The sequence below is a fragment of the Hypanus sabinus genome, chromosome 2, assembly GCF_030144855.1.
Source record: "Hypanus sabinus isolate sHypSab1 chromosome 2, sHypSab1.hap1, whole genome shotgun sequence".
NCBI lineage: Eukaryota > Metazoa > Chordata > Chondrichthyes > Myliobatiformes > Dasyatidae > Hypanus > Hypanus sabinus.
Genome location: NC_082707.1, coordinates 193,012,025 through 193,030,342, shown reverse-complemented (window position 1 = coordinate 193,030,342; position 18,318 = coordinate 193,012,025). Strand labels below are relative to the sequence as shown.

The 18,318-nt window shown below is 44.3% G+C and overlaps 1 protein-coding gene across 1 annotated transcript in view; it reads left to right on the top strand.

Moving 5' to 3' along the window:
- syndig1l (synapse differentiation inducing 1-like) overlaps nt 1-18,318 on the top strand; it is a 221,657-nt gene that overhangs the window by 73,372 nt on the left and 129,967 nt on the right. Inside the window, exon 2 of the mRNA XM_059990768.1 lies at nt 1,774-2,357. Coding sequence (XP_059846751.1) covers nt 1,923-2,357 — 435 coding nt within the window. The 5' untranslated portion in view covers nt 1,774-1,922. The remainder of the gene's footprint in view (nt 1-1,773; nt 2,358-18,318) is intronic.

Below are 18,318 nucleotides of genomic sequence, written 5' to 3'. Positions count from 1 at the left end.
TGTCATATGAAGCCATGGGAGTAGGTGGTGGATGGTCGTATGAGCGGATGGTGTGTATCACAAGCCCTGGTTATGTGGGCACTGATGCCAGGCAGACAATCTCTGAAGAATATTGATAATGGCTGGGATCCCCTGTGTTGTAAAGACACTGCCCAGAGGAAAGCAGTGACAAACCACTTCTGCAGAAAAAAATTTGCAAAGAACAATCATAGTCAGGGAGCATGTTCTCCAACGTCATATGTCACGGCACATAATGATAATGATGATCCCTTAAATGCCTTTATCTTACCCCCCTCCACCTACCACCTCTAGAAGCACATTCCAGACACCCAACACTCTCTATATAAAAAATTACTTGCTCCACACATCTCCTTTAAATTTTCCACCTCTCACCTTAATGAATGCCCTCTGGTATTGGTGGTATTGGTTTAATATTGGCTCATGTACAGAGATGCAGTAGAAGTCTTGTCTTGCGCACTGTTTATTTGGATCAAATCATTACGTAGGGCATTTGGAGAAAGATAAAACAATACCATTAGAGACAGGGAATTTGAAAGTAAACAATTATAATAGAAATGATGAATGTATCTGCAGGGAGCAGCCTGCAATGAGTCGCAGTGCTCCAGCACCATCAAAGACCCTGGGGAAAAAGCAGAAAATAGAACTTACAACAGTCCAGCTCAGGGACAGGCCTTAATACCGTGCCAAACTAATTACATTAATAATCCTTAGTTTAGTTTAGTTTAGTTTGCTTTAGTTTAGGGGGAGCTACTGTAGCATAGCGGTTACAGCGCCAGCCGTATAAGATCAGAGTTCAATTCCGCCACTGTCTGTAAGGAGTTTGTACGTTCTCCCCGTGACTGCGTGAGTTTTCTCTGGGTGCTCTGGTTTCCTCCCACATCCCAAAGGTATACGGTTAAGGTTAGAATTAGGGTGTTGTGGGGCATGCTGTGTTGGTGCCGGAAGCATGACGACATTTGCACATTTGCTAGGCACAAATCTTTGCTGATTTGATTTACCACGAAACGATGAATTTCACTGTATGTTTCAATGCACAAGTAAGAAATAAAGCTTACGTTCTCTTTCTATGCAATATCCATATCCTTCCATTTCATTTACATTCTTGTGTCTATCAAAGAGCCTCTTGAACGCCTCTATCATATTTTCCTTCACTACCATCCAGGCAGCACATTCCAATCTATAGGTACCAGGTCACTGGTTGTCTATCTATGCCTTTTAGACTTTTGTAAACATTTACGTACTGTTTATTAAAATATACACTGCTTAGACTGTGAGCTTCACACGAGTAAGGAATTTCTGGTCTATTTGACAATTCTTTGGTTTAACAAATTACGAGGGGTAAATGCAAGTAGACTTTTTCCAGTGAAGTTGGGTGGGACTACAAACAGAGGTCATGGGTTAAGGGTAAAGGGTGAAATGTGTAAGTTTAAGGTGAACACAAGTGGAAACCTTCACTCAGAGGGTTGTGACAGTGCGGAATGAGCTCCCAGCTCAATTGGTGATGCAAACTCGACTTCAATGTTTAAGAGAATTTTGGATAGGTACATGGATGGTAGGGGTATGGAGGGCTATGGTCCCGGTGCAGGTCGATGAGACCAGGCCATCAAAATGGTTCTGCATGGACTAGATGGGCCAAAAGGCCTCTTTATCTGCTGTACTTTTCTATGAATCTATGACTCCAGCATTTATTGAAATCTCAATAATGTGGTTATTGTGGTTAGCCCAAGTAACCACATTTCTCTCTCTTTGCAGGCCACAGGCCAGTGATCATTCCCGGTGCTTGACACCTCCCAAGGGCACAATCAATCGTCTTCATTCCCTCAGAAGGCAGAACTTCGACCATTCCCACCCCCCATTCCCCCCCCCTCCATCTCCTATCCTCACCCCCTACTGACTACAGAATGGAAAATCTAACAGAGCTTCAGAACCCTCTGCTGGAGAAGAACCAACACGTTGGAGGTGACTTTGGTTTCAGGGAGGATTATAATGAGGAGCGGCATTACAAGGAAAAACTGCTGAGCTACTTTGTGAGCAATAATTCAGCCAAGAACAAACCCAAGGCCAATTTCACCCGGCAGCTCCTGGACGCCAGTTCCCTTCACCTGGCCGTGGAGGCGTTTTACCGGCCCAATTTTATCTTGTACAAGGACGAGGCAAAAGAAAGTGGGAAGGATTGCAGGAGTGACAGCTGTGAGACAACGTTCACTGAGAGGAAGAACTTGACTATTGACTGTCCCAACCATTCAGAGTCTAAACTTGTGGAGTACACGGAGAACGATGTGACAATCCAGACAGTCTCCTATGAGGTGGAGGAAGAAGAGTTTCATGACTGTGAGGTAACGCCATGCCTTTGTTTACATGCGGTTGTTTTTCACTCCTGGAACTGTTGAGTGTTCAAAACTGTTGGGCTGTTTCAGCAGGTGTGAGGGATTTGTTGGGAGATCAGGAGAAGCTTTCGACAGTAGGTGTGCATGTGTCAGTATCAGAGAATGCCTGTGTTTGTGCATGGGTATTTCTTTTTGAGTGCCTGTGTACAGTTCGTGTCTGTCTGTCTGTATATGTGTTTGTATTAGTGTCAGAGTGTGTGTCTCTGTGTCTGTATATGTGTTTGTATTAGTGTCAGAGTGTGTGTGTCTCTGTGTCTGTATATGTGTTTGTATTAGTGTCAGAGTGTGCGTATCTGTGTGTCTATACAGAGTGTGTGTCTATGTGTGTCTCTGTTTTTGTATATGTGTTTATATCTGTGTTTGTTTGTATGTGTCTCATCTGCTCCAAAGCCTACTGAGAGGCAGCTTGAGGCGGTGGGCACGAAGGCTGTGACAGGGCAGGCACTTCACACTCCCACCCCTGTATTGTACTGTCTCTGTTCAATCAGGAGTATAATTCTTCAAAGTAGGCTGTATGGCACAGTTACTGGAGCTGCTGCCTTGTACTTACAGTGAGCAGTTTTGCCCTTCTCTCTGTGACAGTGTGGGATCTCCCTGGTCCTCCCACGTCCTGAAGATGTGCGGATCGGTAGGTTAATTGCCTCTGTAAGTTGTCCCTAACATGTAGGTGAGTGATAGAAACATAGTGAGAGTTGATACAAACATAGGAAAAATGAAATGGGATCTGAGTATGATTAGTGTAAATGAACGCCCGATGATCAGCACAGATCCAGTGGGCCGAAAGAGCTCTTCCCATGTTGTGTGACTCTTGAGATTATGACATGCATCCAGGTGGTAAGTTTGAAACATCACATGTAGTACAGCTAAACAACTCGACATGAATGTGCAACGTATAATTTTATAACTATCTATAACCTATTACTTTAATTTTGTAGACCTTCATATATAAAGTGGCCTCTCTTTGGACAACAGTGGCATCTGACTGATAGCATAAGCAATTATTTTTTCAGTGTGGAATTTTATTTGTCTTATTGCTGCCCACGAGGATAAGGGGCATTATCTACATTGCTTCTTTTTCCTATCTGAATCACTGGTGGGTTGTTGACTAATTAAACTGAGCACTGTTGAATGTCATCCAGTGCAGTGTAGCCCAGCAGACTGCAAGTCATAGAACCACAGAATTACTTTGACAAAGGGGGAATCCATTCGGCCCATGCAATCCGGGCTGGCCCTTTGTAGATCCATTCATTCAGTCCTCAGTCAGAAAATACAGCAAGGAAACAGGCCCTTTGGCCCAACTTGTCCATGCCAATCAAGATGCCCATCTAGGCTAGATCCACTTGTCCACATTTGGCAGATATCCCTCCAAAAATTCCTATCCATATACCTGTACAAGTGACTTTTAAATGTTGTTGTTTTGCCTTTCTCAACCACAACCTCTGGCAGCTCGTTCCATATATGCACCACGCCCTGCGTAAGAAAGTTTCATCTCAAGACCCCTTTAAATCCTTTCCTTCTCCCAAACAGAAGAGATTCTGCAGATGCTGAAAACCATGAGCAACACACATGAAATGCTGGAGGAACTCAGCATGTCAGACAGCATCTATGGAGAGGATGAAACAGTCAAGGTCCATGGCTTTCTCTATTGTCATGGTGAGGCCAAACTCAGGTTGGAGGGGCATCTTCACAAATTCTGCCTGGGTAGCTTCCAACCAGATGGCATGAGCATTAATTTATCTAGCTTCTGGTAACTTCCCTCCAGTCCTTCCATCTCTCCTTTTCCATTCCCCATTCTGGTTCCACTCTCACCCGTTGTTGTCTCCTCACGCTCCCATCGCCTCCCCCTGGTGCCCCTCTACTTCCCTTTTTCCCATTGTCGACTTTCCTCTCCTATTAAATTCCTTCTTATGCATCCTTTTCCTTCTTCCACATGTCACCTCCAAACTTTACTAAATCCTCCCTCTCCCACCCGCCTTCACCTTCACCTGTCCCTACCTAACATCAGCAAACTTGTACTCCTCCGCTCCCCCCACTTTCTTATTCTGGATTCATGCCCTTTCCTTTCCAACCCTGATGAGGGTCTTGCCCCCTAATGTTGACTGTTTATTCCTCTCCATAGATGCTGCCTGACTTGCTGAGTTCTTCCAGCATTTTGTGCATGTTTCTATCTCATGCCCTCTTTCCAAATCTATCCAAGTTATTTTCCCTCACAGGACCATATCATTCCCTTTGGAAAGTCCTGATTTGTTTCTAGCTCTCCCCCTCAGATACTTCATACACTTCTCTGGCTGAGGAGAGTGTGAACAATGAGCTAGGCTATTCATAGAACATATACAAACCCTTCACCCCACAGTATTGTGCCGATCTTTAGTGTTCTCCAAGATCAATGAAACCCTTCCCTCTCACATTGCCCTCCATTTTTTCCCTTTCTTCTACACTCCGTGACCACTTTTTATAAGGTTCACCTGTACACCTGCTCGTTAATGCAAATCCTGTGGCAGCAACTCAATGCACAAAAGCATGCAGATATGTCAAGAAGTTCAGTTGTTGCTCAGAACAAGCAGAATGGGGGAGAAATGTGATCTCAGTGACTGACCGTGGAGTGATTGTTGATGACAGAGGAGCAGTTTGAGTATCTCCGAAACTGCTGATCTGCTGGGATTTTCATGCACAATTATCTCGAGCTTACAGGGAATGGTGCAAAAACAAAACAAAAACACCCAGTGAGTGGCAGTTCTGTAGGTGAAAATGCCTTGTTAATGGAAGAGGTCAGAGAAAAACGTTCAGACTGATCCAAGCTGACAAAAAGATGACAGTAACTCAAATAACTATGCGCTAAAACAGTGGTGTGCAGAAGAGCATTTCTGGACGCACAACACATTGAACCTTGAAGTGAATGGGCTACAGCAGCAGAAGACCAGGAACATATAGACAATACCTAATAAAGAGGCCAGAGGTCGAAGAGTACCTTCAGTATCCTTACCGTATGTGCTTCCACCCACACCCCTGCATTCCAGACAGCCACCACCAAATAAAACCTAACTCAGACATTCCCCCACCCCCCGTACTTCCCTCCAATTACTTTAAAATTATGACCTCGCATATTAGACATTTCTGCCTTGGGGGAAAAAGGTGCTGGCTTTGCACTCTATACCTCTTATCGTTTTATACACACTTATATCCCATACATTCTGTACAGAGAGATTTCTTCACTCAGTGGATGGGGAATACTTTGAACTACTCTCTCTTGTGGGAGACAAGTCATCATTTTCACTTAAAACGGAGACTGATAAGTTCCAGGGTATTAAGGATTGAAGGAGATAGTGCTGAGAAACGGCAGTGAGGCAGATCATTAGTCATGTTTAAAATGAGTGGCAGACCACGTTTGATAGGCTGCGTATCTCACCCATCAACTTATATTCTGCCCATGGTGATCATCTCAGCCTAGTGGATGCATCACATTGACTCTAAATGCTGTTCCAGCTCCAAGACCTGGTGTTCAGGCTGCTGTAGCCAGAGGCATGAGTGGCTTGCCAGATCACTACTAGAGTCCACATCTCCCCCTTGCAGCTGAGAATACACATTCCAAACTCACCTTTACAGATAACACCATAACACCATGAGACATGGGAACAGAATTAGGCTATTTGGTTGCCAAGAAGGTCACTAAGGTCTCCGGAGTCTACACTTCGAAAAACCAGCAGTTCAGGTTACTGACTGTGTTTATCAGTCTCTTCTAAGGGCTGATGGGAAAGTGAATGAAGTCTCCTCTCTTTGAGTATGTGTTGGGACAACTTTCTCAACAAGACCATAAGACAAAGTGTTCTAACATGTTCTGTCATGCATCCTTGGTTTTTTTATCTGTTCTGTGGATGTCTTTGAAGAGTAAGAATTTCATATACTGTGTACATTCTCTGAAAGTAAATTGAACCATTGAACCATGGAATTAGGCCATTCGGCCCATCAAGTCTGCTCCACATTCCATCATGGCTGATTTGCTTTCCCGCTCAACCCCATCGTCCTGCCTTCTCCCTGTAAACGCTGACGCCCTTCCTAATCAAGAATCTGTCAACCTCTGCTTTACACATGCTTATGGCTTGGCCTCCACATTACTTGTGGCAATGAATTCCATAGACTCACCAGCCTGTGGCTAAAGAAATTCCTCTTCATCTCAGTTCGAAAGGGATGTCCTTCTGTTCTGAGAATGTGCTATCTGGTGGTCCTAGATTCTCCCACAAATGGGCAATCCTCTCTTATCCACTCTAGGCTTTTCCAAAGCAGATAATGTATCAAGAAAAATCTTGTCAGGTAGCTCCTTGCATTCTGCCAATAAACTTTTTAAAATCATTGTTAATCACAATGAAATGGAGGCTGAGTAATGCAATGTTGCTCTTTTCAGTTTCTTGTTGAATAAAGGAACATGGACCAATTACGCTCGGTACCCTGGGCCAGTGGAATTGTGAATGAAACCCCCACATATGGTAAACTATGTAATCCCCAAAACACCAGAGCCACACATTTGTAAGCAGTCAGAGTTGTCCTGTTGATACCCAGAAGCCGTTAGAGCCTCTATCTGTAATTTTATTTGGACTTAATTTTTTTGTGTGAGTTTTCTTAAGTACACTGGCAGTAACAGGAATGACTCCAGACCTCCGCAAATTTCGGTGTTCACTGAGGGCACATCATGGATCCTGGAATGTTCACTTCTAAGGAACACCAGGCGGATACAGTTGTAAGCGGCAGAGTCTTGTTTTATGGAAAGGACATTGAGCCCATCATTTTCTGGCTAGTTTATAAGCTCAAACACAGCATCACTTAAAGTTCCCAATATGTTGTCTGTGATCATCTGGCGGTAAGTGTGATCTTGCTGGGTGTAGGTTGGTTGGCCCATTTCCATCAGGACAACAGCGACTGCTGTTCGTTAACTGCAGAGTGCCTTGGGCCATCCTAAGAATGGGAAAAGCTCTTTTGTTAAATTACCCTCTTGAGTATTCCAGCTACAGACTTGCAAGCTGTTCTTGAAAACACTCCAGAAGAGAATTTTTTTCTCTTCAGCTGCAGAAGACACCAAAATTGGTGATGTAGTAAATAATGAAAAAATTGGTAAATATAGGTCACAAGAGGATATTGATCAACTGGGAAAGTGGAAAAGCTGATGGCAGAAAGAATTTAGTAATGTGATGTATGTATTTTGGGATACAAAGCCAAGGCAGGACATACACAATGAATAACAGGGCCCTGCAGAGTATTGTTGACCATGGAGACCCAGGGGTACAAGAATGCAGTTTCCAGAAAGTGGAAACATGAGTAGACAGGGTAGTGAAGAAGTTGTAAGATCATAAAACATGGGAGCAAAATTAGCCCTACTATGTCTGCTCTGGTTATTCTCATTACTGTCACGTTCAATTCCATTCTCCTGCCTTCTTCACCTTTAACCCCTTTACTAATCAAGAACCTATCAACCTCCACTTTGAATATACCCAATGGCATAGCCTCCACCGCTGTCTGGGGCAATGTATTTAATGTGGCATGCTTGCTATCGTCAGCTGAGACACTGAATATAAGAAATGGGACGTCATGATACAAAATGTTGGCGAGACCACACTTGGAGTATTGTGATAAAAGCACAAAATGCTGGCAGAACTCAACAGGCCAGACAGCATCTCTGGGAGGAGGTAGTGACGATGTTTGGGGCCGAAACTCTTCGGGGTTTTGGTCCGAAATGTCATCACTACCTCTTCCCAGAGATGCTGTCTGGCCTGCTGAGTTCTGCCGGCATTTTGTGTTTTTATTTATTTCCAGCATCTGCAGATTCACTCGTGTTGCCTTGGAGTATTGTATGCAGTTTTAGCTACTGCACCACAGGAAGGAGATGACTGAAGTAGAAAGGGTGCCAAAAGCTTCACACGGCTGTGTGGATTGGAAGGTTTTGGTAGATAGGGCATGGTTTCTCAAAGATGGCTGAGGGGTGACGTGACAGAGGTAGATAGCCAGAATAATACATACAAAATGCTGGAGGTGCTCTGCAGGTCAGGCAGCGTCTATAAAAAGAATAAACAGTCAATATTGCAGACTGACACCCTTCATCAGGACTGGAATGAAGGGAGAAGAAGCCAGAATTAAAGGTGGGTTAAGGAAGAGTACAAGCTAGAACCTGATAGATGGATGAGGGGGAGGAAGTGAGAAGCTGGGAGGTGATAGGTAAAAAAAAGTAAAGAGCTGGAGAAGGAAGAATCTGGTAGGAGAGGAGCACGGGTGACCCCATCTTCCCGTTGCCCTAACAGGAATAGAGCTCTTGTCCTTACCTGCCATCCCATGAGCCTTCACATCCAGCACATCATTCTCCACAACTTCCACCATCTTCAGAAGAATCCTACCACTAAGCTCATCTTTACCTGCCCTCTCCTCACTCTCCACTTCCCTCAGGGATTGCTCTCTCCAACATTCCCCTGTCCATTTGTCCCTCCCCACTAATCTCCCTCATTGCACTTAGCCCTGCCAGTGCAAGTGCTACACCTGTCCATTCACCTCCCAACAGACCATCCAGGTGAGACAACACTTCACCTGGGAATTCATTGGGGTCACCTATTGTATCCGGTGCTCCACTGGGTCTCTATATTGGTGGGACCCGGTGTAGATTGGAGGATCATTTAGTTGAGCACCTTCACTCCATTGGCAACAAGCAGGATTTTCCAGAGGCCAATTATATCAGAATCAGAATCAGACTTTAATTGCCAAGTACCTGTGCACATACAAGGAATTTACTTCCGGCAGATGTTGTCTCTCTGCTCATAACAATAATAATGATAAATATAAATGAAAATATAGATTATACATACAGGTAGTGCAATCCAAGTAATAGTTAGCCAACAATTAATTCCAATCTCCACTCCCATTCCAACAGGTCAGTTCTACTGTCTCGACGAAACTATCCTCATGTTGAAGGAGCAGCACCCCATATTCCGTCTCAAAACAGATGGCATGACTCTGGATTTTTGCCCCTCCACTTCCTCTTCTGCCCCCCCCCTTACCTCTTATCTCCTCACCTACCCATCACCTCACCCTGATACCCCTCATCCTTCCCTTTCTCCCACGGTTCTAATGAAGGGTCTCAGCCAGAAACGCTGTCTATTTATTCATTTCCAGAGACCTGCTCAGACCCTCCACCGTTTGTGTTTTGTCACACTGGATTTCCAGCATCTGCAGAATCTCCTGGCAGAGCCCATTTTCCGACACAGAGGAATCTAAAACTAGAGGGCTTAGTTTAAAGTGAGAGGGAGGATGTTTAAAAGGGACATGAGGCAAATTTTTTCCACACAAAGACTAGATAGTATTAGGATGATAGAAAAGATAGTATTAGCCAGAATAGTAACAACATTTAAGAGAATCTGTACAGGTAATTGAGTGAGCAGCATGTAGAAGGATATGGTGCTAATGCAGGAAAATAGTATTAGTATCGATAGGCATGATGCATGATGTGATGGGCTGAATGGCCTGTTTCTACATGGTACATCTCTTTGACTATGCAGAATCCTTACCAGTTATATTTATAGTGACAGAGAGGACAGGACAGGCCCAGTTAGGAAGGGGCTGGTTCCAGGTCAGGAGGCAGGTATTATCCAACACTTGAGACCCTTTATAAAGCTTGGCAGCCAATCGTTGACAGCCACTGATCTGCAGAGGAGATCTGAAACCATGGCCTAATCTACTTCAAACATGTTTCTCTTTCGACAACCCTACCCACCTTCAATCAATTTATCAAGTCTCACACAAGAGAAAATAAACCATTGGATCTCTTGTGTGCAAATGTTAAAGATGCATACAGCTCCACAGCTCAGCAGATCAGATCACAACCTGGTTCACCTCATGCCCTTGTATGAGCCCAAACTACAGCAACAGCTAGCTATCACCAAGATAGTAAAGAAATAGTCTCCAGAGGCCATTGAGGCCTTGAATGGCAGCTTTGTTACTGACTGGAATGTGTTTTGTCACATGTGTTTTGACAGTAAAGGACTTTCTGATTGCATTACTGGCTACATCAACTTCTGTGTGGACAGGTCAATAGATCGCAGATTTTAATGCGAACAGTGTTAAAGGGAAAGAAAACAATAAACGCTAGGACAAACAGGGCTGTTAACTAAAACTCTCAAATGGAAAATGAAGCCTACACTGCGGCTGAAAAGAACAACCAAGAATTAAATGAATCCGCTAGTCTTCAAAATCAGTTGACTCAACAGTCCAATTTCTCCCGCAACGTAAAATGCAGATAATGAAGCGTAACTATGTCCAAGTCTTGACAAGTGCTACGGAATGAATGAAGTTAAATATTACCACAATGAAATAATAATTAGCTGAGATGTGCATATTCACAAGTGCATTTGCCGAATCTGCTGCGCTGCCAAATCCATTGTTGTGACAGTAATACCATCAAGGACTATTTGCTGCTTCCCTCACAACAATCCATGGGTCACCAGTGGTCTGAAGGCTCTTCTCAATCACAAAAAGAGAGCCTTTAGATCAGAATACAGGGAAGGATTGAAACATGCAGAGGGAGCGAAAGGAGAAGATCAAGGTAGCTAAAGAGGAATACAGGAGAGCGTTGGAGAACAAGCTTGGGTAGAGTAGCACACGAGAGGTGTGGAGAGGCATGAAGAACATCATTGGCTTCAATCAGCCTAGCTGTAGAGCATCAGAGCACAGCCATGAGTAGGTTAATGAGTTAAACCGATTTTTTATTAGGTTTGACAATTGCCCTCCTGTTCACACCACCCTTAGCACACCAGTTCTGGTACCAAGGCACCCAATGCTCACTCAGCACTAATGTCTCCCCTCCTCTATCCTCCCCCTCCAGTTCAACATGTGGATGAACAACACAGGATACCATCTCCACTTACCAACGGTTATCAACCCAATCTCCACCTCCCCTGGCCCCTACCATTCACCAACACCACAATCACCATGAACTCACCTTCTCTACTGAGCAGGTGAGAAGGGCTCTGGGGAAACTTGGACACAGCAAAGCACTGGGACCGGATGGTGTGAACCCCAAGGTCCTGAAGGAGTGTGCTGAGCCGTTGTGTGGAGTTCTCCAGCACATTTTCAATCTGAGTCTCAGCCTGGAAAGGGTCCCGACTGTGTGGAAAACATCATGTGTGGTCCCAGTAACCAAAAAGGGCCAACCAAAAGTCTTGAATGGCTACCATTCAGTGGCCCTGACCTTACACATCAGGCTGGTCATGGCTCACCTCCGACCTCTGGTCAGACCAGCCCTCGATCCCCTGTAGTTTGCCTTCCGGGAGTACATTGCAGTCGACGATGCTGTCATCTACCTGTTCAACAGAGCTTACTCTCACTTGGATAAGCAGGTCAGGACTGTGAGGATCATGTTCTTTGATTTCTTGAGTGCCTTCAATACCATACAGCCCTCATTGCTGGGGGAAAGGCAGGTTGGCACTTCCATTGAATCCTGGATAACTGACTACCTGGCTGGCAGACCACAGTCTGTGTGGCTTCAGGGTTGTGTCAGACAGGGCTATAAACAGCACTGGGGCCCCACAGGGAACTGTATTGGCTCCCCTCCTGTTTACCCTATATACATGAAACTTTAGATACAACACTGAGTCAGTGTTGCAGAAATTCTCTGATGACTCCTTAAGAGAGCCAGAAAGGGCCATGAGAAGGCCTTGATGAGCAGGATTAAGGAAAACCCCAAGGCATTCTACAAGTATATGAAGAGCAAGAGGATAAGACATGAGCAAATAGGACCAATCGGGTATAACAGTGTATACAACTGGAGGAGATGGCAGAGGTACTTAATGATTACTTTGCTTGAATATTCACTACGGAAAAATACTTGGCGATTGTAGGGATGACTTAAAGTTGACTGTAATGCTTGAGCATATAGACATTAAGAAGGAGGATGTACTGGAGCTTTTGGAAAGCATCAAGTTGAATAAGTCACCAAGACCAGACAAGATATACCTCAGGCTACTGTGGGGAGGCAAGGGAGGAGATTGCTGAGCCTCTGGTGATGATCTTTACAGCATCAATGGGGACGGGAGATGTTCTGGAGGATTGGAGGGTTACAGATGTTCTTCCCTTATTCAAGAAAGGGAGTAGAGATAGCCTAGGAAATTATAGACCAGTGAATCTTACTTCAGTTGTTGTTAAGTTGATGGAGAAGATCCTGAGAGGCAGGATTTATGAACATTTGGCGAAGCATTATCTAATTAGAAATAGTCAGCTTGGCTTTGTGAAAGGCAGGTCGTGCCTTACAAGCCTGATTGAAATTTTTGAGGATGTGATTAAACATATTGATGAAAGAAGAGCAGTAGATGTAGTGTATATGGATTTCATCAAGACATTTGATGAGGTACCCCATGCAAGGCTTATTGAGAAAGTAAGGAGGCATGAGATCCAAGGGGACTTTGCTTTGTGGATCCAAAACTGGCTTGCCCACAGAAGACAAAGAGTGGTTGTGGACAGGTCATATTCTACATGGAGATCAGTGGCCTGTGGTGTGCCTCAGGGATCTGTTCTGGGACTCTTTCTCTTTGTAATTTTAATAAATGACCAAGATGAGAAAGTGGAAGGATAGGTTAGTAAATTTGCCGATGACACTAAAGTTGGGGGTGTTGTGGATCGTGTGGAGGGTTGTCAGAAGTTACAGCGGGATATCAATAGGATGCAAAACTGGGCTGAGAAGTAGCAGATGGAGTTCAACCCAGATAAGTGTGATGTGGTTCATTTTGGTAGGTCAAATATGATGACAGAATATAGTATTAATGATAAGACTCTCGGCAGTGTGGAGGATCAGAGGGATCTTGGAGTCCGAGTCCATAGGACACTCAAAGCTGCTGCACAGGTTGACTGTGTGGTTAAGCAGGCATATGGTACATTGATATTCATCAACTGTGGGATTGAGTTCGAGAGCTGAGAGGTAATATTACAGCTATACAGGACCCTGGACAGACCCCATTTGGGGTACTGTACTCAGTTATGGTCGCCTCACTACAGGAAGGATGTGGAAAATATAGAAAGGGTGCAGAGGAGATTGCAAGGATGTTGCCTGGATTGGGGAACATGACTTATGAGAATAGGTTGAGTGAACTTGGCATTTTCTCCTTGGAGTGTCAGAGGATGAGAGGTGACCTGATAGAAGTGTATAAGGTGATGAGAGGCATTGATGGTGTGGATAGTCAAAGGCTTTTTTCCAGGTCTGAAATGGCTAACATGAAAAGGCACAGTTTTAAGGTGCTTGGAAGTAGGTACAGAGGAGATATCGGGGTAAGTTTTTTTACGCAGAGAGTGCTGAGTGTGTGGAATGGGCCACCGGCGATGGTGGTGGAGGCAGATATAATAGGGTCTTTTTAAGAGACTCTTGGCTAGGTACATGGAGCTTAGAAAAATAGAGGCCTATGGGTAACCCTAGGTAATTTCTAAAGTAAGTACATGTTTGGCACAGCATTGTGGGCCAAAGAGCCTGTATTGTGCTGTAGGGTTTCTATGTTTCTATGACTGAGCAATAATTGGGTGTATATAAGGAAGATGGGAGGATGAGTACAGGGTCCTGGTGGAGGATTTTACAAAATGTTGCAAGCTGAATTATCTGCAGCTCAACATTAGTAAGACAAAGGAGATGGAGATGGACTTTAGGAGGACTAAGCCTGTAGTGCTCCCTGTTACTATCAATGGTGAGGACATGGATGTGGTGAGGTCCTACAAGTACTTGGGGGTGCACCTGGATGACACACTTGAGCGGAGAACCAACACAGAGGCTGTGTACATATAGGTTCAGAGTTGCCTCTACTTCCTGAGGAGACTGAGTACTTTGGAGTATGCAGGCCTCTCCGTCACGTGTTCTACCAGTCTGTTGTTGCCAATACAATCTTCTATGCGGTGGTGTGTGCTGGGCCAATGGCATCAAAACGGGTGGTGCCAACAGCCTCAAGAAACTGATTAGAAAGGCTAGCCCTGTTATAGGAGTCAAACTGGACACATTGTAGGCTGTGGTAGAATAAAGGACTCTACAGAAAATCCTGGCAATTCTGGACAATATTTCTCACCCTCTGCATGCCACCTTGGCTGAACAGAGGAGCACTTTTAATGATAAACGAAGACCCTGTGCTACTCCAAAGAGCACTATATAAGGTCGTTCTTATTGGCTATTAGGGTCTATAATGAGTAAACCGATAGCCGGGGAAGTGATGACCCCATCCTCTTAGACTGCTTGTGGTCATTTTTTTTTTATTCTTTCTACTTCTCTTCTAATATTTCTATATGTGCATTTGTAATGTTACTGTGACACTGTAATTTCCTTTGAAATCAATAAAATATCTGTCTAATGTCCTAGTGCATGTTGCATAAAAGGGCTTCATCTAGTGCTATGACCAACACGTCTCTAGTAGATTGTGGGATGTACTGTATGTCAAAAGAGCAATTAGATATCTATTCAATTAAGAACTCTTCAGAAGTAATTCATTAATAAAGACGCACATTACCCTCTCTTCCCCACTCCTGTTCTCACCCCAGACAGCTTTAGAGGATCTTTTAGTTACCACGTTAGCTGACATCACAGCCATAGTTGAATGGTCCTGGCCTGAAATCTCTACTGTTTATTCAGTTCATTAGATGCTGCCTGACCTGCTGAGTTCCTCCAGTATTTTGTGTGTGTTGCCCAGCTAAACTTCCTGTTGTATTTTGCATATTGCCAGAGAACTTCAGTACTGTGCTAAAGACTTAGGTATGTGTATACATATATATATAGCTGGAGTGTTTAAGACTTGCACTCTACTGTATTTGTCAAGTGGAGCAGAGAGCGAGTTTGTAAATTCTGGCTGGAGCAACGGATGTTAGGGCTGGCAAGGGTGGAGCAGTGCGGGAGGAGTATGTGACAGGTGGCAAACTAGGAGTGGCAGGAAGGGCATGAGATGGTGCTGGTGCAGATACATCCAGCCCTGAGGCACCAATCAAGGTCATTTGATTCCAAACAATTGGTTTATTGATCATTATAGAATGTCTCTCTGATGTTTTCCACTCCCTCCCTTTCCTTTCTACTTTTCTCAATCGTGATTCCCCTCTCCCTGCCCTTTCCCACTTCTCCATCCATGATAGAGACCCATATCAACATCAGGTTTATCAGTACTCATATATATCATGAAATTAGTTTTTTTTTGTGGCAGCAGTACAGTGCAAAACATAGCTATATCATCATCATCATCATCATCATCATCATCATATGCCATATCATAACATGGGTGATCATGGTCTTAACCATGATTGTTCTTGTCAATTTTTTCAACAGAAGTGGTTTGCCATTTTTTCAGCAGTGCAATATATAAAATGACCACACTACTATGCAAAAGCCTTAGGCTCTCTCACTATGTAGTATATATGTGCCTAAGACTTTTGCATAGCACTGCGAACTGGAGTGGGAACAATTGCTGTCAGTGCCTGATGCAGGTACTGTTGCTTTCCACTGTAATTACCATCAGGCATGAGTTTCCCTTTATAGGTGGATACCTGATTATTGACAAAGAATACGATGAGCCTGGGGAGCATGTTTCTGTGAAGTTTGACCTTGTGTAAATATGGGCAGGTGCATTACTGAGGCAATTGAGAAAAGGGAGAATATAAATACAACAGATTCTGCAAATCCTGGTAATCCAGAGTAACACATACAAAATGCTGGCAGAACTCAGCAGATCAGGCTGCATCTATGGAGAGGAATAAATAGTCGATGTTTCAGGCCTTCTTCAGGACTGCCTGACCTGCTGTGTTCCTCCAGCATTCTATGTGTCTTTCTTTGAGGAAAGGAAGTAGGTGGTTGCTACAGGATGACAGGAGATGCTTTTCAGAAGTGTTTCATTGGTTGGACAGTACTTAAATCCTTCTCATGAGTGTGAACAGTCCACTGGACAACGATAGCAGTTCTGCTGTACCCAAGGTGCAACCCAATAGGGCTTAAACTGGTGTCCAATTTCTCTCAGCATAATGCTTTCCTCTGCCATTTCTGCTTGCCAGAAAACATCTCCATTTTAGTCCTGTCACTGCCGAGCTGCCCCGTACATCCATGTCATTGAGTATGTTTCACATGCGGGTTGTCAACCTCAGCAATGAATTGCTCCTATAGAAAACTAGACTGGAATTGTGGCTCTTTCTGAGTGTGCACTTGGGATACAGGTTATGATTTAGTGGGAACAATGCAGGCTTCAATACTTGAGCGACAAACAATCCGCTGGAGGAACTCAGCACCACGATAGCGTAGTGGTTAGTGTAACACTATTACAGCTCGGTGAATCGGTGTTCAATTCAGGCACTATTTTGTACAACCTCCCCGTGGAACGCATGAGTTTTCCCCTGGTGCTCTGATTTCCTCCTACAGTCCATGGGTTAATTGTCACTGTAACTTGTCCTGTGATTAAAATTGGGTTAATCGTGGTTGTGGGGTTGCTAGGGCAACATGGCTCGAAGGGCCAGCAGGGTCTGCTCCGTGAATGAACAGAGCTGTATCTCTGGGAAGAAAGGCATTGGCAGCGTGTTGAGTTCTGATGCAAGGCTTGGACCTGAAACCCTAACAATTCCCTTCGTCCCACAGATGGTGCTCGACGTGTAGATTTCCTCCAGCAGGTTGCTTTTTGCTTCAGATTCCAACTTCTGCTGTCTCCTGAGTCTTCAGACTTCGTCATTCCTAGTTTCTTGGCCCAGAATCATCAAGAAGCAAACTGTTGAATACAGCGAAGATCAGTGGGACTTTTGGAGCGGCAGAAGCTGAGGGAAGACCAGTTAAAAAGTTTATAAAATTTGAGAGGCATAGATAGAGTAGGCAGCTGATATCTTCTTCCTTTGTTAGAAATGTCTGACACTCAAGGGCTTGCATTCAAGGTGAGAGGGGAAAATACAAAGATTTGAAAGCCCCATAACCGCATGGGTTTCCTCCACCTCTTCCAGTTTCCTCCCAATTCCAAAGAAGCATGGGTTAGGTTAATTGGTCACATGAGTGCGATTGGGCAGCATGGGCTCACTGGGACCGAAGGGCCTTGTTATTGCACAGACCTCTGAGTAAACCACAAAATAAAAGGTCTGCAGGGTAGGTTTGTTTTACATCGGGATGTGGTTGGTGACTGCAAGTTGCTACCAGGCTGGTGTTGGAGGCAGGTACAATTGAGATGTTTAAGAGGCTTTTAGACAGACACATGGATGTGCAGAGACTGGAGGGATACAGACCCTGTGGGTACAGAATGGAGTAGGTGACGTCCACTTAATTACTTCAGCACAATAGCCTTTTTCAGTGCTGTGTTGTCCTGTTTGATTCCTTCCCTTAATGTTAGCTCCTGGTACTGTGCATTAAACAAATGTGTTACATCATCCTCTGAGTCTACAGCTACGAGATGCATAGCATTCACTCTATAGGACTCTATAGAGTGCATAGCATTCACTCTATAGGACTCTATAGAGTGCATAGCATTCACTCTATAGGAGTCTACAGAGTGCATAGCATTCACTCTATAGGACTCTATAGAGTGCATAGCATTCACTCTATAGGAGTCTACAGAGTGCATAGCATTCACTCTATAGGACTCTATAGAGTGCATAGCATTCACTCTATAGGAGTCTGATCTACAGGTTCAGATTCAGATTTATTTATCACCTTTATTTATAAGTAGATAGGAAAATGTGCAAATGTTGGTGTTGACCTAGCATGCCCTCAGCACGTGGCTGAACAACATAGAACGCATCAAGCAACAAAACAACAGCAGCAAAACAAGCCCCTTCCTTCCTTCCCACCCACTCACACACACCGACTCTCCTCCACCTCCCAGACAAACCTCCGGGCCTCCACTCTCCAGGATTTGGTCACTGGGCATCTACTTCCAATTGACCTTTGGACTTCGATCTTCAGTGTTGACCC